Source organism: Myotis yumanensis, unplaced genomic scaffold (genome assembly GCF_028538775.1).
Source record: "Myotis yumanensis isolate MYYU_CA2020_CCGP unplaced genomic scaffold, mMyoYum1.0.hap1 SCAF_6, whole genome shotgun sequence".
NCBI lineage: Eukaryota > Metazoa > Chordata > Mammalia > Chiroptera > Vespertilionidae > Myotis > Myotis yumanensis.
Window position 1 is genome coordinate 80649821 of NW_027223757.1, and position 21409 is coordinate 80671229.

The 21409-nt window shown below is 44.6% G+C and overlaps 1 protein-coding gene across 3 annotated transcripts; it reads left to right on the forward strand.

Annotated features, from left to right (window-relative positions):
• Nucleotides 1-16185: 16185 nt before the first annotated feature.
• Nucleotides 16186-21006, forward strand: CUNH6orf141 (chromosome unknown C6orf141 homolog). Of its 3 annotated transcripts, none has more exons than XM_070418447.1 (2): nucleotides 16186-17175; nucleotides 20525-21006. In XM_070418447.1, the coding sequence occupies exon 1, from the start codon at nucleotides 16222-16224 to the stop codon at nucleotides 16825-16827; it is 606 nt and encodes a 201-aa protein (XP_070274548.1). In that variant the 5' UTR covers nucleotides 16186-16221; the 3' UTR covers nucleotides 16828-17175; nucleotides 20525-21006. The 3 variants fall into 3 exon arrangements, with proteins under 3 accessions (XP_070274548.1, XP_070274547.1, XP_070274549.1); XM_070418446.1 differs by having other exon boundaries at nucleotides 16186-17027; XM_070418448.1 differs by having other exon boundaries at nucleotides 16186-16992.
• The last annotated feature ends 403 nt before the right edge of the window (nucleotides 21007-21409 follow it).

The window sequence follows — 21409 nt, forward strand, 5'->3', positions numbered from 1 at the left end:
GAAGAGTCTTAAGCAAAGTATCCAACTGTTTGGAAATCAGTTTGGGGTGACTATTGCAACAGTCTTAGCAAGAGACGATGCAAGTTTAGCTTGGATTTGAATGCTGGCAGCGATGATGGTGAGAAGGGAGCCATTTACCAGAGCTATTTGGGAGGAGAAGCTGTCAGCACGTAGTGGCTGCCGGGTATGATGAGAGAGAAGCATCAGGATGAGTCCTGGGTTTCTATGTTGGCAACACTGTGGCTAGTGGTGTTTTTCTCTGAGACAGGAAACACCAGAACAGTGCCAGGTCTGGGGCAACTGGAGCAGAGGAATTGTTCCGTTTGGGGTTGTTGAGTTTTTTTTTTGTTTGTTTTTTGTTTTGTTTTTTTAAATAATTTTTATTTCTTAAATTATTACAAAGAGTATTACATATGTCTCCTTTTTTCCCCCCCTTGACATTCCCCCGGCCCCTACCCCCCGCCCCGTGTCTTGTGTCCATTGGTTAATCTTATATGCATGCATATAAGTCCTTCGGTTGATCTCTTAATCACCCCCCCAAACCCTCCCAAGACTTCCCACTGTAGTTTGACAATCTGTTCAATGTTGCTCTGCCTCTGTATCTACTCCTGTTCATCAGTCTATACTGGTCCCCTTTGTCTGTCCCAACCTCACTGGAGTAGTCTCAACCTCACCAGGGCCGTCTGAGCCTCACCAGGGCCATTACAGCCTCACCAGGGTCATCCTGACCTCACCGGGGCCGTTTCAACCTCACCGGGGCCGTCCTGACCTCATAGGGGCCGTCCCAACCTCACAGGAGCCGTTTCAACCTCACCAGGGCCGTCCCTACCTCACGGGGGTCGTTGCAACCTCACCGGGGCTGTCCCTACCTCGCGGGGGCCGTTTCAACCTCACCGGGGCCGTCCCTACCACACCGGGGCAGTTTCAACCTCACCGGGGCCGTCCCTACCTCACAGGGTTGTTGAGTTTTGAAATATACAAATAATGAGATCAAGTTGGATATCTGAATCTCAGAGAAGTTGTCTGCAGTAGAAATATGCATTTATGGCCCAGGCACACAGATGGTAACAAAGCCATGTATCTGGCTGAAATGGCTTTGGGCTGGAACTCGAATGCACAGTGATTTAAGGTTGAGTGATGGGGAGGCTCTGGAATGGGGGAAGGAGCAGCAGGAAGATACGAGGAAGGCCAGGAGATGACTATCACAGAAGAGAAAGGAGACAAAATTCAAGACTGGGGGATGGTCCATCGTGTCATATTACATGGAGGCCAAGAATACAGAAGGCAATGAAACTTTTCCATTGCACTATCAAATATTTGAAAGACATGGACCAAGGAGAAGCCTGAAGTGAGGATACACAGTGTATGATTCCGTTCACATAAAGTTCAAAACCAGGCAAAGCTAGTCTCCAGCTGAGAAGTCATGGAGAAGGGGCCCTTCGGAAGGATAGGATTCTAGAAGGGAGATGAGAAGCGGCTTCTGGTTTCTGGTGATATTCCGATTCCTGACCTGGTGGGTCATCCAGGTGTGTTCACTTTGTGAAAGCTCATTAAGCTGTAGAATCTTATGCACTTTTCAGTATGTATGTTACTCTGCAAAATGTTATGTCCATGAACAGAAAACAGGAGTGGGGGAAATTGGATTTTTACCCAACAATTCCTAAAGTTTATCCTACTGGTATAAAAACAAGTATGCAAATTGTAAAGACTGACAATGAACTAAATAGTTAAGTAACTCACGGATTAAATATAGTACAACCATTGGATGAAACTCTACGGGTCACTAGGAAACTATGACTGCTGACATGGAAAATATGTGTGTGATGATGCTAAATGCAAAGCAATGCAAAGCAATTACAGAAAAGTTATGAATCACCTTATTTTAAATTCAACCATGAAGATAAGGAGGGAGTAAGCAGATCGGTAAATAGAAAGTTATGCACCATCTATTTAAGATTCAACTGTGAAGGTAAGGTATGAGTAAGCAGAGAGGTAAATGCTTCTGAAAGCTGCCTGGTGGCTTTTCCTGGGAAGACAGGAGCATCTGGTAAGAGGCAGTAAGTATTTCATGGGTGGTCATGGCTGGTTACGATGATGAAAGTGAGAGTGGGGAAGGACATGTCATGAGACTAGAGCCACAGCTGTTTAGTAATTATCCACCTCACTAACTACAGATAAGAAGTTTTCTTACAGACCCTGGGAAACTGGAGGATGAAACAAGGCTGTAAAAAGACAAGATGCCTCGATGGGTCCATTACTCAGAAAAGAAATACACTTTGAGAAGAGACCAAGGACAGGACAGACTTTGATTTGGTTGCTGTGCCTGTGAGAGGGTTAACTTGAAACGCAGGCAGATAGGACAGGGGTCCAGTGGGAAACAAAGGCAGGTGGAACACAGGCAGGGGCAGACCCGGCAGTCGGAGCCGGCCGAACCACGGGAATCAACCAAGCAGAAATAATAAAATGTGTCTGGACTCAAAGCGGGAGGCATGGGAAGCCAAGGGAGGGCCTGCAGTAAACAAGGTGTACGAATGCATAGAAACAGAGAAAGCCCAGCACAGGGACACAGGCAGAGCACATAGAAACAGGGAAAGAACACATAAGTCCTTTGCTGGGCAAAAACAATTGAGGGAATCAATCAGGTGACGACACAGGTAGACAGAGCAGGCTTGTAGCAAATATATACAAGGCTTTCACAGGCAGCCCATTAGTGGGTCCCCCTCCCCTCGCGGGGAGTCTGAACCTGCTTGTAATAAATTCCCCACACTGTGCTTAAACCTTCTGGTCCGGTAGCTCATGCTTTGGTGTCGAGAGACACGACCCGGGAAAACTCCTCTGCTCACCGTTCCAGTTATTACCTGGACCCTGCCCCCTCCGAGAGTTTTTCTCAGGAACGCTGACCACTCTCAGGTCCCAGGATCAGGCTGTTTGTAACATCACAGAAGATTAGCCACCTTGGTATCAGACTTTGAGCTCCTGAAGGCGGGGCTGCAGAGTCTACCCTCCCCGGTCCATGTTACACTTATAGCTCACAGCTGCACGTAGCTATCTTCTCCCTCGTGTGTGTATAACCAGCCAACTGGCAAGGGGGGTCAGAGCAGATTTTTGTGGGTGGCCTGCTGCTCTCCCATGCTGCTGGCAGTATTGGAATAAACACTCATACATGACTCAACCCTGTCTCTTAAATTGGCTCAAGTGGTGACAGGCAGCCCGGGACCCCTTGGTTGTCCTGTTACAAAAGGAGTCGATACAATAAGCATGCTCAGCTCAGGGTGGATGTTGCCAGGTTCGGCAGTTTAAGTGTCTGTGTATTTGAACAAGAATGACCATTCATTCTGCCCAAGACCCACTGAGAGGAAATATACAGGAACAATTGAGAATTCAACCTGCTCACTCTTTGGGAGCCAGATAAGGCAGTGTCATTGGGGCGGGGGTGGGGGGGTGGGGGGGAAGGGAGATATTTGTGCATCCTCTAAAAGAGAATCCCATCTAATGTCACAAGTTTTGATTCTCTTCATTTTGCCTTTCTAATAAAAATATTGTTTAGTGGTTTGAATTTTGAGAAAGAAATGAAATCACTATGAGTTAAATTTCCGTAAGTTGTCCATGACAATCCCTAAAGTTTTTTATCAACTGTCCCTCACTTCAGGCAACACTAGGGGCAGGGAACAATAAAACTGAATGGAAAACAGCAGATGTGTTACAGGATTCCAGGGCAGGGGGACTAGGGAAACTGAGACAGGAAAGGTTAAACAAGGCCAAACAGTGTGGATGCTTTGCAGCCAGCTTGTAATTAACAAGCCATTATCTTCTCCAGCCAAGGACAGAGAACAAGCAATTAAAAAAAAACAAAAAAAAAAACAGCTAATAAAACTTTCTCAAACATGTAAAAAAAAAAAAAAAAAAGAACCCTAATGAGAGACTGCAGAAAGGGAATGGGGAAAGGGGCAGTTTTACTCCCTAAGCAGAGAAGACAGCAGTCTCAAGACCTGGCAAGATAAAGTTGCCAGGGGCTTTTTGTGAGTTCTGGGAAGGCCACAACAAAATTTAAAAAAAGGGGGGAGGGGGGGCCTTGAGAATTAATCTGTATCAAAATAGTCAGCAGAGGAAGTTTGAAGCCTATAGACAGGAGGGCATATAACGCCTCAGACCCCCACCAACTTGCTCTTCAGATTAGCTGAGAGCCCGTCTGCGCTTCCTAAGCCAGAAGTGTAGGTTTGCTTGCTTTGCTTTTTCAATAAAGGTGCACGCTTTAATCGCTTTAATAAGTTGGCTTTCATGCTTTAATCGATTTAATAAGTTGGCTTTCATGCTTTAATCGCTTTAATAAGTTGGCTTTTCACAACGCAGTCAAGGTCTCTCGTATACATTCATTTATGTGAGAAGACAAGGATCGAGGTTGGGCACAGCCCTCTCTACGGACTCAGGGGCTATCCTGTCTGGTAACGCTTCACTGGTGTCGGTGAGAGGTGCCTATAACAGATGGGAGAGCAGAGCACTAACTGCAAAGATGACTTCTTCCTTCCAGCCGGGACGGCTGCATTACAATTATTTCAAAGGGGATAATGGCACTAATAAAGGGATAAAATACAGAAGGAGGTGTTCTGTCGCTAGAATGAACAGCCTGGTTCCCTTTTCCCAAGTTTCTAATAGCCCACATTTCTCAATCTGATGGAAATCTTCACCCCAACTATACTAGTAAAACCCAATTGCTATAGCCCTTTGCTTTTTCTAATGTTGACACTTACCGTCCCTGAAGAATGAGACGGAGGAGGGAATAGCCGCTCCCAGCCTCTCCTGTTTACCCCCTCCTGCCTCAGCAGCGCTGGCGTCGTGTACGTCCCCAGCCCTGATCCAATTCTGTCCACTTGTTGAGTGAACTTGTCTTTTTCTGGGATGAACCTTTTTTTTTTCATTTCCCCTTATTCCTGCCCTTGTGTTTTAAAAAGTATGAATAAGAACAGCTAACAACCTCATACTGAATTATTTGCAGCTTTCTCTTCACTAACAGATCTGTTCCTCGGAGGAAAAATATGCTCTAGGTCAGTGATGGCGAACCTATGACACGCGTGTCAGAGGTGACACACGAACTCATTTTTTTGGTTGATTTTTCTTTGTTAAATGGCATTTAAATATATAAAATAAATATCAAAAATATAAATCTGCCCTGACTAGTCTGGCTCAGTGGATAGAGCGGCGGCCTGAGGACCTAAGGATCCCGGGTTCGATTCCAGTCAAGGGCATGTACCTTGATTGCGGGCACATTCCCAGTAGGAGGTGTGCAGGAGGCAGCTGATCGATGTTTCTCACTCATCGATGTTTCTAACTCTCTATCCCTCTCCCTTCCTCTCTGTAAAAAATCAATAAAATATATTTTTAAAAATAAAATAAAATAAATCTTTGCTTTACTATGGTTGCAAATATCAAAAAATTTCTATATGTGACACGGCACCAGAGTTAAGTTAGGGTTTTTCAAAATACTGACATGCTGAGCTCAAAAGGTTCGCCATCACTGCTCTAGGTTTTAAACACTATTGAAAGGCTTATAATAAGACTGTCAGACAGTTAGTTAGTACGATGCAGTTATTGCAGTGAACAGCAGAGGTCAGATTTTAGCTCCAGATTCTTTCCCAAAGAGAGGGCACTTGAATTGTTTCTGGTTGTTACATCAGAATTTTTGCTACATTTTGCACTATTTCTTTGCAGCAGATTCCTGAGCCTACACAAATTTATTCTAGGGCTTTTGAGGAAAATAAATACATAAAGATAGCAACACGAATTCTGAAAGAAAAAACCAAACAGTGTAAAAGGAGAAATCAACCCTATCAATATTAAAACATACTATAAGGGTTACATCATTTAAAGTATAGTAATGCTCCATGATTACCCAAACAATGAGACAGAAAAGAAAGGTCCAGAATTACAAGTACCTAGGAAGGTTTAAATGAAACCAAAGTGGTATTTCAAATTCCTGGGGTAAAGATGGCATTTTATTTATTTTATTTTTTTTAATCCTCACTCCAGGAATGAGGGTATTTTTTTCCATTGATTTTTAGAGAGTGGAAGGGAAGAAGAAGAGGGGGGAGAGAGAGAAGCATCAATATGAGACATCAATTGGTTGCTTCCCGCTTGCGCCCCAACTGGGGCTGGGAATTGAACCTGCAACAGAGGTACATGTCCTTGACAGGAAATCGAATTGGGACTCTTCGGTCTGAGGGCCGACTCTCTAAACCACTGAACAAGATGGCATTTTAATTAAACAGCAATGAGACAACTAGGTAACAACTTGAAATAAAAAAGTTGATTCATACCTCATACCCTATACCAGAATAACCTCCAAACTGATCCAAGATATAAATAAATATATACATACATACTTTCCCCATTTGTCTGTCCATTAGTGGATCTAGGTGAAGGATACAGCAGCTATTTATTATACTCTTCTTTCAACTATTTTTATGTTTGAATAAAAATATAGCATTGGTAATGGTTGCAGATTTAGCCCTAACCAGTTTGGCTCAGTGTATACGTCGTCGGCCTGCGGACTGAGGGGTCCCAGGTTCGATTCCGGTCAAGGGCATGTACCTTAGTTGTAGGCACATCCCCAGTAGGTTTGCAGGAGGCAGCTGATTGATGTTTCTAACTTTCTATCCCTCTCCCTTCCTCTCTGTAAAAAATCAATAAAATATATTTTTTTTAAAAAAGGTTGCAGATTTACAGGCTCAAAGTGTGTACAAATGACAAACACAAACACAAATCACCACAAATTTAATGTATCCCGGGCCGGCCCACAAACTGGAGGGTCTCGGGTTTGATTCCCAGTCAAGGGCATGTACCTGGGTTTCAGGTTCAAACCCTGATCTGGTCGGAGCCCGAGGGGGAGGCAGCCAATCAATGTGTCTCTCTCACATCAATGTTTCTTTCTCTTTCTCTCCCCTTCCCCCCACTTCATCTCTCTAAAAAAAAAAAAAAAATCAATGGGAAAAAATATCCTCAGGTGAAGATTTAAAAAAATTTTTAATGTAAAATATTTTATTTTAAATGTTATTTTATTCTCACTTTTCCTGCAATGAGTTCTGCTTTATCTTTTCATTGGTAACTTCATGGCTTAATAATTTTTTAATTGATTTCGGAGAGGAAAGGAGAGGGAGAGATAGAAACACCAATGATGACAGAGAATCACTGATCGGCTGCCTCCTGCATGCCCCACACTGGGGATCGAGCCCACAACCCAGGCATTCACCCTGACTGGGAATTGAACTGTGACCTCCTGGCACATAGGTTGATGCTCAACCACTGAGCCATGCTGGCTGGGCATGACTAATAATTTTTAATAAATATTGAAGTGCTATATTTTATTCCACTCAAAAAACTTAAACCCAGCTCTGGCCTGGTGGCTCCATTGGTTGGAGTGTTGTCCCCTACACCAAAAGGTTTGATCCCCAGTAGGGGCGAATATGGGATTTAGGAAAACCAAAATACCTTAAACCCAGACAGGAGACAATTTAGCTCAGCAATAGATTATGAAACCAGGAGAGGCAAAGAATGCAGAACTTGAAACAAAGAGGTCTCAAGAAGGAAAGAAAGAGGAATCAGGGCTCCAAAGAACTGAAAGACAAATATAGTAGAAATAGAAAACTGATGAGTTCAACAATGATGTCTGGCACTGATGTAGGTATTGGGGATACAGCAGTGATAGTTACATTGCAGTGCACAAGATTTTTTTTAAAATCCCTGCTTTTATTTATTCTAGAGGAAATGGCATTTATTATGGCACAGGTACGCTCTTGGGACTTTACATATACTAACTTCACCCTAACAACCTATAGCATTGGTGCTATTCTTTTTTCTTTTCTTTTTTTGACACTATTGAGCCCTAATACCTTACTATGGTGTTCTTCTCAGAATGCCCACCTGGGGGCACTATTGAACCGAATCTCTCACTAGGGTGCGGGTGCTGTTCTCAGAATGTCCATAAGAAGGAAAACTAAATATTGCCACAGAGTAAGTGGATGCTACACAGACAAGTTCCCAGAACCAAACTGGAATTACAACTAAATTACCAAAAAATCATCCTGAAGTTAGAGTTCAGAAGGCAGACACCACGCTTTCCTGTGCTGAGTCATTCCTTCATTCTGAGGAGGCCATCTTTCTCAGACAGAATTTTGCTATGCAGTTGTCCCATGGTGTGGAGTCTCTGAGAATGACAATTAGCCTCCAGGCAGCAGCAATTGCCCCACCCTATTGGAACATCTCTCACCACACCTGAGGATGATTGTCTCAGGGCTACTTAAGAGTTAATCCAATCAGTCTACAGGCAGAGGCTGGTCTCTGGAGGCTTTGGGTATTTGCCTGATCTCACTAGTCAGAAACAGCATTTGACACTATCCTATACTAGAGATTGAAAGGCATAGCAGATATACCTAATACTTAGTCACAAACCCAAACAGACAACCAAAATGGGCAGACAAAAACACCCCCCTAAATGAAAGAACAAGAGAATTCTCCAGAAGAAATAGAAATGAAATGGAGATAAGTAATTTACCTGATATAGAGTTTAGAATAATGATGGTAAAGATGCTCAACAGCATAAGAAAAGATATAGTAACTATGAAAAAGAACAGTCAGAAATATAGGCTGACATAGCACTAATAAAGATCACACTGGAAGGAATACACAGCAGATTAGGAAAAACTGAGGACTGGATCAGTGTATCAGAAGATAGGCATTGGTGCTATTCTTAACCTCACTCTTCAGATGAATCAACTAAGACAAAGAAAGTATGCTGCCTAAAGCCATGCAGCTAATATATGGCAGGATAGAAATTAAATCCAGGGAGTTTGGCTCCACCACTCACACACTTAAATTCTGCACTATATCACATAAGTAGGGAAGAAACTGAAAAAAGAAAAAGGGGGTGGGGGGGAGGAAGGGTTTGAGGAGAAGGAAGTCCAGTAAAACAGTGGAAGAGACACAAATTATGATCAGAGGAAAGGCTAGCTATTAGGAGTATTAAACTAAAGAAGGGCTAGATTCCATATATTTCTTAATGAATTTGTAGTATGGAAAATAAGAAAGTAACATAAGATTGTCCTTAATACAAAAGGACAGAGAGCCCTAGCCAGTTTGGCTCAGTGAATAGTCAGCCTGTGGACTGAAGGGTCCTGGGTTCGATTCCGGTCAAGGGCATGTACCTGGGTTGCGGGCACATCCTCGGTGGAGAGTGTGCAGGAGGCAGCTGATCAATGTTTCTCTCTCATGGATGTTTCTAACTCTCTATCCCTCTCCCTTCTTTGTTAAAAAAAAAAAAAATCAATAAAATATATTTTTTTTAAAAGTTAAGAAAGAGGAGTAAGTTGAGAGAGACAGTGGGGCCAAGACAATGTCCTATACCATTTTGGCTAAGCCTTGCCCTTGAGGGGTGAATTATGAAGTATGTGTAAGAGGAAAAGAGGGATTATTACTAACAGTTTCTTTGAGTTCATGGACATTCCAGATCAACTAGTTTGCAAACTTGCTAAACAAGAGACTCATTCTTTTCCACCCACTCTTTCCTTTGTTGCTATAACGTAGCACATTATAGCAGCGAGCTACTTGGGAAATGAAGTCTGACTAAGGATTTCCACAGCTGTCATCCCCCTAACCTGATTACATACATGCACATTGATTAATATAATAATATAATGGAAAGAAAAATTGCCTTGCCCCTTAGATTTTTTAATTACAACCTAATCAAGACTGGGTATCAAGATCGTGACCTTTATTTTACTACCCAAGTGATTATTTTATTTAACATATTTAATGAATATTAATACACCCATGTTGAGTCACAGATAAAATGATCTCTGGAATAACATTACCTGCTGCTCCTGGACTTTTGTTTATGCTCAAGATGAGTGTAGGATAAAGAGCACTGGTTCTTTCTTATCACTAAATGCTGACTCAGTCACTAATGATGTCATTTCCTGTTTAATAAGTCACTTAGTTATCATACTCAAGGAGAGGGCCGGGCTTATATTCTGGCCTCTACCAGGAGAGGACGGTGATGAATATACTTTAAAACTTGGGATAATGCAGGCAGCTGACACTGAATTACAATTTTAAAACCTCATGTAAGCAGCTACTACTGAGTGCTACGTGAGCCATCTTTTGCAGTTGCCAGGGTGGAAAAATAATTTTTTCTCCCACCTTTATAAATTCTTCTGGCCAGAATCATAATCAAATTAACATGAGACAGATTAACAGGAGAAAATCTCCAGCTTTATCACATGTGTGCATCTGGAGGTAGCATAAGAGTATGAGCCCCCAGGACACACTGGGCCGTTGAAGCTTATTGGCCTTTCTAGAGTAAGGAGAGGGGGGCAAGGGTCTGGGATTTCAAAGGGAAAGTAGGCAGTTCACAGGCAGAGGAGAAAGAGCAAGCATGTGACAGACAAATTCTTGCTGGGCCACCCGGAAACAGTGGGGCACACAGAGGAGTCCAACAAGCAGGCTTTGCGGGGTCTCTCTGAGTCTGCCGCAGTTTACTAGTATATGCTAAGGTGAGTGCGCTAAGGTGAATAGTGAAAGTGAATAGCTCCCTTCCTTCAAGCAGGTATTTCTTTAGGCAGATAAGTTTCTTTCTGCGTCTTTTATTTCTTAAAAATAACCAGCTTAGCCCTAACCCGTTTGGCTAGTGGATAGAGCGTCAGCCTTGGGACTGAAAGGTCCCAGGTTCGATTCCGGCCAAGGGCACATCCCTAGTAGGAGGTGTGTAAGAGGCATCTGGTCGATGTTTCTCTCTCATCGATGTTTCTAACTCTCTATCCCTCTCTCTTCCTCTCTGTAAAAAATCAATAAAATATATTTTTAAAAACCAGCTTAAATTAATCAATATCCCCAAAGGCATATTTTTTAAAAAAAAACTTTTAAAAAATGTTTTCATTGATTTCAGAGAGGAAGGGAGAGGGGGAGAGATAGAAACATCAATGATGAGAATCATTGATCTGCTGCCTTCTGCATGCCCCACAGTGGGGATCAAGCCAGCAAGCTGGGCATGTGCCCTGACCAGGAATCAAACCGTGACCTCCTGGTTCATAGGTCAATGCTCAAACACTGAGCCATGCCAGCCGGGCAAAAGGCATATTTTGCAATGGTAAACTCTGGTCCCCCTCACAGTTAACCAGCAAACTTAGTATTTTTATCTTTTAACCCAACATCATGCAGCTTCCAACCAGAGTACCTACCCAAACCAGCACAGATAGAATTCCACTCATTCCATGAAGCTTTTCTTAACTGCTCTAGCTGTCACCTATTTTTCCCCCCTGGACTGGATTTAACTTCTTTTCAGTAATTGTGGTGCCTAATATACATATTGTTCTTAATTTTTCTTTTCCTGGTGTCATAACCTTAAAAATAATCTACTTCAGTGGTTCTCCTACTTGGTGGCTGTTAGAATCATCTGGAAAGGTAGTTACCAACTTGCCAGTGCCCCAAGCTGCCCCAGACCAACAGAATCAAATCTCTTACAGTGGGCCAGATAACACTTTTTTAAAAATAGATTTTTAAAAAGGAGAGAGAGAGAGAGAGAGAGAGAGAGAGATTGGTAACCTTCCTTACACGCCATGAAGGGGAATCGAACCCACCACTTTTTGGCGTACAGGACCACCATGCTCCAACTAACTGAGCCAGCCTGCCAGGGTGCATATAACACTTGTTTTTAAAATACTCTCCAGGTGATTCCAATGTGTAATCAAGTTTGAAAAGTAACGATGTAGTTCAAGTTCATTCAGATTGGAAAAGTTGGCTGTTTCATGTCTTCGTTTTGTCTCCTCAATGTGATTGTAAATTCCTCGAAACAGGAATTCTTGCATTTACTTAGCAAGAATAACTTAGTTATTTGTGGTGGGGGCATATCCAGCAAACAATAAAGAAGCCCCATTATCTAGTGATCCATTAGTCCTTTCAGACAGGGCGGCTTAAAAACAATACACCTGCCTGCACCTGGTCTGACTTATTCGATTAAGGGAGGCCTGAGCTTCATGAACAGCCATCCTCAAGAAAACCCTGATATTTCCCAATAAAACTGATGTTTGCATGCGCATGACCTGTCATAATGTGACAAGCTCATTTATTTCTAAAGATGAAAAACATTATCTGAACAAATTTATTTACCAACAGACCCAATAAGAGTAAGTGAGCCACAGAGTCTTTGCTGACAGACCTTTGTCTCAATTGGGAATTCTGTGGCCAAAGGCACCGATAGGCTCTCACTCTGCCAGTGAGCCAAGGAACCCTGTAATAGGTGTCACAGAAACCTTCAACCCAGATGTAGAAATGCGAGCTGTAGCCAATACGCTGAAATAAACATTTCTTGACCATCCCATTTGCCACAACTCTTTGCATTTCCTGAGTTTTAAAAGTGAAGCCCTATTACCGTATTGCTTTGTTTGATTAATGTACTGATTCAAGAGAGGTATTGATTCATTTCCTAATGCCAGAGCCACCCCAAGCTGTTTGCAGCCAAACCACTAGAAATCCATTCTGAGGCAGTTTTTCCCTTCCCTTTCACCCCGGCCTCTCCCTGCCCCAACAATATTCCTATTTCACTTCAGGGCGTGGCACTATAAACTTTCCAAATTAACAAATGGTAAAGCAGCCAAAGACCAGCAGGAACACACCTCCACTAAAAATCTAATTAGGTTTATTTATCTCGCTTCAGCAAGTCAGAATGCACCTTTGAGAAATTCTGGGACATGTCATTAAGTGGAGTTAGGAGGCACATCTCAGATCAGACTTAAGGTAGCTGATTCTAAGGAAGCAGGAGCAGGTCTTGATTAGATCTTGTCAAGGAGAGGGGGCAATGCAGGGAAAGGGTGCCTGGGCCATTTTTATCCAGCAAACCAGAGAATTCAAGCAGGAGCGAAATCTTTGGTAAATCAGCAGGGCCAATTATGTTAGCCATAAGGGGGGTGGAAGGGGGAGACGTTTGATCTTTTTTATGGTTTTGTGGTGGCCTTGTCTCTGGTCACAGCGTGTCCTTTACATGGCCAATGTTTATATTATGTGAGTGTTCATTACGTGCCATTGGCACCAACACGGCCTGGCTGCCAGCAGGGCTGTCTTATTTTTACTTTTCCACAAGCAAAAAAACAAACAAACACCTGTTTACTAGGCCAGTTTTCCAGGTCAAGAATTTTAGATCTGATAGGAGAAGAAAGCTATAAAATATCGCCATGGCTATAAAATAAAGCCAGAGGCCTGCAAGTGGGGGGTAAACCTCCTAAAGGCAAAGGTACTAGAATAACTGAGAATGAGAGTAAAGTAGAAGAATTTAAAATAACATCTGAATCTAATAGGCAAACGAGAGGGCCAGGTCCTTGGCAGGTTGGGCTACCAATGACAGGCTTCCTTTGACACTACCAGGGTGCAGTGTCTGCTGTGACTTTTCAGACCTCAGGGACAGAAATTATTTTACTACCTGACCTGCCCGAAAGTATAATAGGCAATTCAGAGAGCCAATGGGGTCCTTTACACCTTTCTCACCTTTTAGGCACTTGGAGACATTAAAGCACCCTGGAGGCAAGCCACCTGTTTATCTGGTCTACATTCTTTTTAGGCTTTGTCTCATTGAAGCTCAGTTTACTTGGCATTTCCTCTTCATGTTCTTCTATCCATTTACATACAACTTCTTGACATCTAGAAATTCAGGTGCTATGTGATGGGTGACTCTCATTTCTCAACAAATGGGTTTTTCTCATTCTCCAGTATCGAAATGCTGAATACCGAAATATTGGAGCAATAAATCTTGTGGTTTACAGTAGGCTTCCCTCAGAATACAGACCTCTTCATTGGAATTTCCCCAATATTCCTGTAAAGAAGGACAATACGGTGTTCTTATTGCCCACTGAAAGCAGCAAAAAAAAAAAAAAAAAAAGGGCCTGGAGTTTATCTAAGCCGACTTTTGGTGATGTTTCTCATAAAGTTGTCCACGGACTGCTAGCATCAGAATTACTGAGGATCTTGCTAAAACCCCATATTCTAAGCCCTACCCCAAACCTATAAGAACAGAATCTGAGAGTAGGTTAGGGCATTAATTTGCAGGTGATCTTCATGTACATCAAAGTTCATTTGCTATCTCTTATTTCTGGATAGAGAACTTGATTTATGTTACTACAAATAAAGAAGAATTCTTCAAGAGAACAAGCAATCTGGTTTTTCTCCCCCCAACCCCACCCCCCCACCCCCGCCCCGCCACATGTCCCCATCACCTAGAATAGTGTCTGACAGTCAGCACACACTCAGTAATTACTGGTCAAGTAAACGAACAGGAAAGAACATGAAGTCATAGGCTTAAAATAGGCAGGTAATTTCTGGCTCCATTCTTTATTAGTGCATGACCTTGGGCAACTATGGAACCTTCCTGTCCTTCAAAGTTTTCAAGGAGACTGGAGTAATACTTCTGTTATCAGTGGAAGTGGGGTTCCTGGAGTACCTACCACTGGCATAAGCACTTGCAGAGGATGAGATATGGTAGAACGCTTTATTCCATGGAATTGCATCCTTTCCGCAAAGCTAGAAGCAGATCAGAGTCCAGAGTTCCCTTTCCATGCTGGCGCCCATTAGTTGCAGTCCATTAGTCCATTGTGTGTGGGGCCACATGACCATGGCTAGTTGCAGTCCATTAGTCCATTGTGTGTGGGGCCACATGACCATGGCCATGTGGGGGAGCACAAGGGAGCCCCACAAGCCCGAAGTCACAAAAGTCCCCAGAGCAGCAAGAGGAAGAAGAGCCTGAACTCCTTTATTCAGGGGATTAAAATACCCCAAATCTCCTGCCCTTGCAGTGGCCACGCCCATTCAGGCCAATGACCTTTCTGACAGCAAGCACCTTCCCCATGTTACCCCAACTTTACTGGGCATGCTCTAGCTCCCCTTTGTTGGACCCCTGGGGAGTGTAAAGTTGTAGCTTCCTGGTGAAGCTGCCCAATAGACAAGCCTGTAGTATCTGGCCTTCCCTTTGCTCGTTTCCTGTTATTAATAACTGGTTAATCACAACAGTATCACTAATTCCTTCGTTTGTTGCAAAGAGTAAGTGAGTTTTAAATCAAAAACTTCAGTGAGCTATGATTTACCAGAAACCAGCCCAAGGTCAGGCATCGAATCCGCCAGATCTGACCTACGTTTTCTCACACCTACCACACTTTTCTTAATTCTAAGACCCGGCAGACTACCTGGTCCTTCATATATGAGCAAACATTTCTACCACTGCAGTCGTTTTTCTAAAGCAGAGAGGAAAACGGAGCATTTTCTAATGAAACAAGCACCTGTTAGTAAGAACGGACAGGACATCACACACTAGGCTCCCATTTTCCAGTTAGCCTCGGGCGAAGATGAGTGTGGCAGGGGGGCTCGCGAGAAGTAGGTGCCAAGAGCACACGGAGATACATCTATTTTCAACCTCTGGAGTTAAAGGAGGGGCGGGGACGGGGAAAATTAAAAAACAAAACAAAAACACAACGACATGAACACAACCCTTTAAATCCTCAAGAAGTTCGTTTAGCGCTTTATTTCCATTTGGTCGACGGCACTGAGGCCTCCCTGGGAAGCACGCTGATGAGCACCAGAAGGGAGACAGGTGCGACCCGCCCCACAGACCCAGGCTTTCCGAGGGGAGCAGCAAACCAAGGCCTTTTCCCCACCGGCGTCGCCTTCCCTAGGCTGGTCCTGCGATCGCCATTCGGTCACCTGGGCAGCGGGCGGGGTGGGTTCGGGGCGGACAGGAACCCTTTTCGGAAGAATTTGATCAGGCCAGATAACTTTTTCAGGAACTTCCTTGTTCCTTCACTAGGAGGAGCGTCCTGGGGAGATACTTCGTTGGGCAACTCGAAGTGCGCAGGGCGGGGGTGTCCGGCGCCTGGGCTCCGGGGAAGCGCGGAGAGTCGGACAGACGCGAGGGAAGGGGGGACAGACCGGAGCTACGACCTCGGGAGGACAGGCTTTCGTCTTTAAAAGGCTGAACGCCGCGGGCGGAGGGCGAGCGGAGGGCGGAGGGGAGCGGAGGGGAGGGGGGCGGGTCCTGGCCAACCTGCCCCAGGTTGGCCGGAGACGATCGCCCCCAGCTCCGCGGGCGGGGCGCCCCGGGGGCGGGGCGGGGGCGGCGCGGCCACACCCGGCGGCCTGTCCCGCGCTTTCCGGGGCTCGGACGGCGTCTGCTGCGCGAACCCGGGAAGGAGTCAGCGAATGAATGACCCTCCGGCCGGGATGGGGGCCCCGCGTCTCCGCCGAGCGACGCCCCTCGCGCACGCCCCCCTCCGCCTGGGGCGAGCCGGGCCCCCCCTGGCCGCGGGCCCCCCGAGTCCCGCCGCGGCGGCGGGGGCGAGCGGGAGCGCGGGCGGCGCCCCCGAGGCCTGCGGGGCCGCGGAGGATCTGGACTCGGAGTCCTGGGTCCGAGAGAAAGTGCTCTTTCTGCTTGACCCGGAGCGAGGGCTGCGGCCCCGCGGGGACCCGGCGCGGGAGGAGGGCGCGGGCGGGGAGGCCCGGGGGTGCCCGTCTCCGCACTTACCTCGGGAACAGCGGCCGCCGGACAGCGCCGCGCCGCCCAAGCGCGTGCTGGTGCGGGTGGAGGACTACCGGGCGACGCAGGAGCTGCAGCTGACCCAGTGGGCGCGGGGCTGCCTGGCCACCCGCACGGAGGACCGCGTCGTGACCGTGGTCACGTTCCGCACCCACGGCGAAGCGGGTGGTGGGGCGCAGGGACCCCTGGGCACGGAGAGAGGCGCCCGGAGTCCACGCTGCGGAGAGACGGTCTTTTCTCGGCCACGAGGCCCCGAGTCCCCGAGGAGATAAACGGAGGAGGGGCCGGGACGATGCTCCCCTCCCGGACCCCCAGCCCGCAGTTCAGCAGCAGCGAGGACTTGGAGAGGCGGGCGCGGGGCTCGGGGCCGCTGAGCGCACGGAACACAGACGGGAGAACCGTCAGCAACGCACTACCTCTTCTGTGGCGGAAACACGGTGAGGGCCTTGGAGACGCACGCCGTTCAGAAGGGGTGCGTATTTTGAAATTAACAGCACGTGGGACTTTTGACATAAGGAAATCTGTTGTTCTCATTTTGCAATACCTCTCGCTCATCTGTTTTCTGCTCACCCGCTCTCTCTTGAAGACTTCAAAGCAGAACGTTTTAAAAGCTGAAAAAGGTAAAACAGAGCAGCAAGTAAACAGTTTTGACTTTCTCCTGATGTGCACTTTTTTCTTTGTTCACAGTTCAGTGTTAGGGAGAAAACAGAGGCGCTAGGAATGGAAGGGGAGAGAGCAGAAAACTGGGCGCCCACAGGAAAATGCCATTTAAAGGAGCTTTACCCCAAAGGGTCTACTTGACTCCAGTAAAAATGCTTTTCATCTGAAACATTTAATTATCTTCATGTTTGAAATACCCAGATACATCTTCTGATCTAAAGGTGGAAATGTATAGTTTGCCGTAAAATGACTATGTATATTTTTCTTGTCCATGGTTATTTGATTAATAAGATATGTAGTCAAGACCGTATTGAAAATACTTCTCTCCTGATGCTGTTGACAACATATTTCTTCTGGTGCTATGGAAAGAATTCATTTTCATTTTACTTATTCCTCTTTTTATTAAATTCCATCTTTATTATCCCTTTAGTAGCGTGGCGTGGTTTGGGAATCTGAGGAGCCCCCGCCGCCCCCCCCCTCCCTTCTGGAAATAGACTGCTGACTGGCAGGGCTGAAGGGGTGGCATTTGGTTACTGAAAGAATTAACAAAACATGGGGGACTTGGCTTTTGAGGAATAAGCTGTTCAACAGTGTCCCCTCCCTTACGGGCTCCTCCTTCTTTGCCCCTCATTTTCAGTTTAGAGCTTGAAATGCCCTCAGATATCCCCTGACCCACTCCTTGCCTCCTGGCAGACAAGATTGGTCAAGTATGTCCCTATTTTATAGATGTGCCAGCCTCGGCCTGGAGATCATGTGGCTTGTGTAGGTCACACAGCTGGTGATGCTTCTTCTTACAAATCATACAGGTGGCTGTGTCCCAATCAAACTATTTATGGACACGAAAATTTGAATTTCATATGATTTCCCAATGTCATGAAATATTATTCTTATCATTTCATTTATTTAAAAATGAAAAGACATTCTTAGCACACTTGCCATACGAAACAGTGATGGCCCGATTTGACTTGTGGGCTGTTGTTTGCCGGACCTTGTATGACCGGTCATAAAATTCAAATGATAAAGGGCTTTCACTCTTTGATGTGTAGCAGAGGCCCTGGCATGTGGTCAGGATATTCAGGGCAAAATTCAGACAGGAGACTGGAAATCCATATTGCTTTCCACTGAAATGGTGAAGTGTTTATAGGTAAAGAGGATATAAATGTAAACCAGCACAAACTTTCCTTATATCTAGGTGCTATTTCAGTAATTCCAGAGAAAACCAGCTGTACTAAGTTAGGCAAGGATAGGATGTCTCTCGCCTAAAGGCTGGGAATGGCCTTTAGCAGGTCTTACTTCTAGGGAGTCAAAGGTGACCTTGGGTTTTCCAACTCATGTTCAGGAGAAGTACTAGAGTCAACTGATGTCCCTGAGCCCTGCAAGGCCTGTTGGCTGGACAGTCACCACTAACAGTGCTCAGGCCCATGAGCCCCTCACTTGAGAGAGGAATTCAGGACCTGAGCTCATCTGTGTTCAAAAGTGCCTGGTGGGTAGAAAAGGTAATAAAGATCCCATAAAATAAATTACCTCCCCTCCCACTCCCCACCCTCAACAACCCTGCCTGACTACTAGTACGAGGTTAAACTTGGCTGACGGATTTCAAACCTGAATTAGTAAATTTGGTTGTGAGTCGTCGTCATATGCCCCACGTGATAGAGCATTGACTAGTCAACAAGAAAAGCCTTTTTAACATTGATCAAAAACAGCATCATTTGGTTGCCTTCTCTATGGAGTTCAGCTTGATCTCTGTGTGCCTCTGTGTCCTTATTTGTTAAATAGGGATAATAGATTCTATCAACCTCATAGGGGTTTTTCTGCCCCCCCAGGATTAAGATAAATGAAAAATACTTAGAACAATGCTTGGCATGTAGTGAATGCTCAAAGTTAGCCATTATTAGTAGTAGTATTTTTTAAAAATACGTTATTATTGATTTTTAGAGATAGAGGAATGGAGAGGGATAGAGAGATAGAAACATCAATGAGAGAGGAACATCATTGGTCAGCTGCCTCCTGCAGGCTCCCACTGGGGATCGAGCCTGCAACCCTGGCATGTGCCCTGACCAGGAATCGAACTGGCGACCTCTTGGTTCCTGGGTTGACACTCTACTGCTGAGCAACACCAGCCAGGCATTCGTGTTATTGTTATTTTTAGTTTACTTTCATCCTAATCAGGCTTCAGTTTTTTGCTTAATAAAATCAGCTGAAGGCATACAGCCCAAGAAATCACATTGAACTCAAAGCCAGTGGTTTTTATTCACTCTTTTCTCCATTGCTGAAAGAAGACTTATTTCTAGCTTTTTCCAACACTTAAAGTATCAGTAAATACATTCCTTAAATTCCTTAGAAATGATCTCGTCTTAGTAATTAAGATTCACCCCAAGGTTCAGAGACCTACTGTGTACCATGCTTGTGTCTTTGAAGGGGTTTCACACACTGCTTAGTTCCTGGTGGCTGGTAGGAGCTTTGAATTCTTTCTTTAGAACCTGTCAGGTTATTTTGTTTTCCCTCTGGGGTTCAAAATCTGATGCTCTGTTGTAAGAAAAAAGCAGAATGGGCACAATTTAGTTTCCATTTTACAGTATCTCCTTTCTTTTAAATGTTTTTATTCAAGTCAGCTCAACTCCATTTGTTAGGATAAGGGTCTCAAAGCCTGGGCAGTTCTTACTAAACGCTGTTCTTGCTAAGTGTTAAAGTGGAGCACAGTATTTTGTAGGAAGAGCTGTCAATACGATGAGCTTGACAAGAATCCAACCTGATTAAGTGTAGCCAGCTGCAAAGAACAAATCAATATGTAATTAACCAAATAGTGGCTATAAGCAATGGCTAAGCCTCCCTTTCAGGGAGGTGAGTTTTTTATGTGAATCCCATTTCCTTTACTTGGTTCAAGTAGATACAACTACCTAGTGACTGAAGGGAGTAGCCAAAGAACATACATGCATAACTCATAGACACAGACAACAGTGTGGTGATGGCCAGAGGGAGGGGGGCGCGAGGGCTGGGTGGAGGTGGGCAAAGGATGAGCTGGGGAGAAATGGGGACACCTGTCATAGTAACAATAACAATAAATTTAAAAAATAAAACTACCTAATAACAACCATGTCTAATGGAGCACCCCAAAGAGTGAACCTCCCCCCAACACTTTCATCCAAATATGTTGAGGTGATTTTTAACTCTTTTAAGTAAAAATTCTTTTTAAAGCGCTTACCAACCTCCCTGTTAAATGCCTGCAATGTACTTACAGATTTCCTTTAGACAGATGTCTCCCTGATATGAAAAGTAGAAAGTTGAAGTGCTGTTGAATTTGTTTCACAGATTTTCCTGGTCCCAGCAGAACTTCGTCGTGTGAGGAGCCGGTGCAGTCTTGCCATTCACAGAGTCCTGGGAGTGAATCAAGAGAACCGTGGCCATCATCAGTACTAAGATGTCTCTGAGAATGGCTGGATGTTGGCTCTTTGGTCTCACTTCCACCTTACCGAAAAATGTGATCATCTAAAGTTGTCTTAGGTGGACGAAACGCAGCAAGGATTTCCCGAAGCCACCTGGCCGCTCAAGAGACCATAGACAGTATCACAGTCACATAACCACCATGGATCGGGCAAGTGTCAACCTCTCTTAGAACCTTTGTCCACAACCTCCATCACTTTTGAGATTCAATACATGACTTGCTATTGAGAGAGAGAGAAAGCTTTCTATTAAAATAAAAAGTTATGTCCACTGCAGAAAATTTGAGGAAATATTTTGCTAGGGAAAAGAAAAACAGAATAAAAGAAAACAGACTTACCCATGACCCCACATCTCTTTTCATATTTGGTATGTTTCCAGTCTGGTTTTATTGCATTCATTCTATTTTTATATATGTATATGTACACTTTTCTGAGCATAAACTATATAAATATATATATATCAAAGCTGAGTATTATCTTTACACAACTTAATGTATGCTGATGCTTCTCAAGGTATGGTCTGTGAGCCTGCAGCCTGGACATTCTCAAGAAAGTTTAAAAATGTGGAATGTCAGGCCCCACCCCTGATCTGCTGAATCAGAATATGCAGCTGACCAAATCCCTAGGTGATTCACATTAAAGTTTGAGAAGTCACAAATCAATATATACCAGACTTCACTCTTTTGTAATCTCTAAATGTTAGAGATTGACATTACAATGTATGTATTTCTGTATCCCACTTTGTCACTTATAA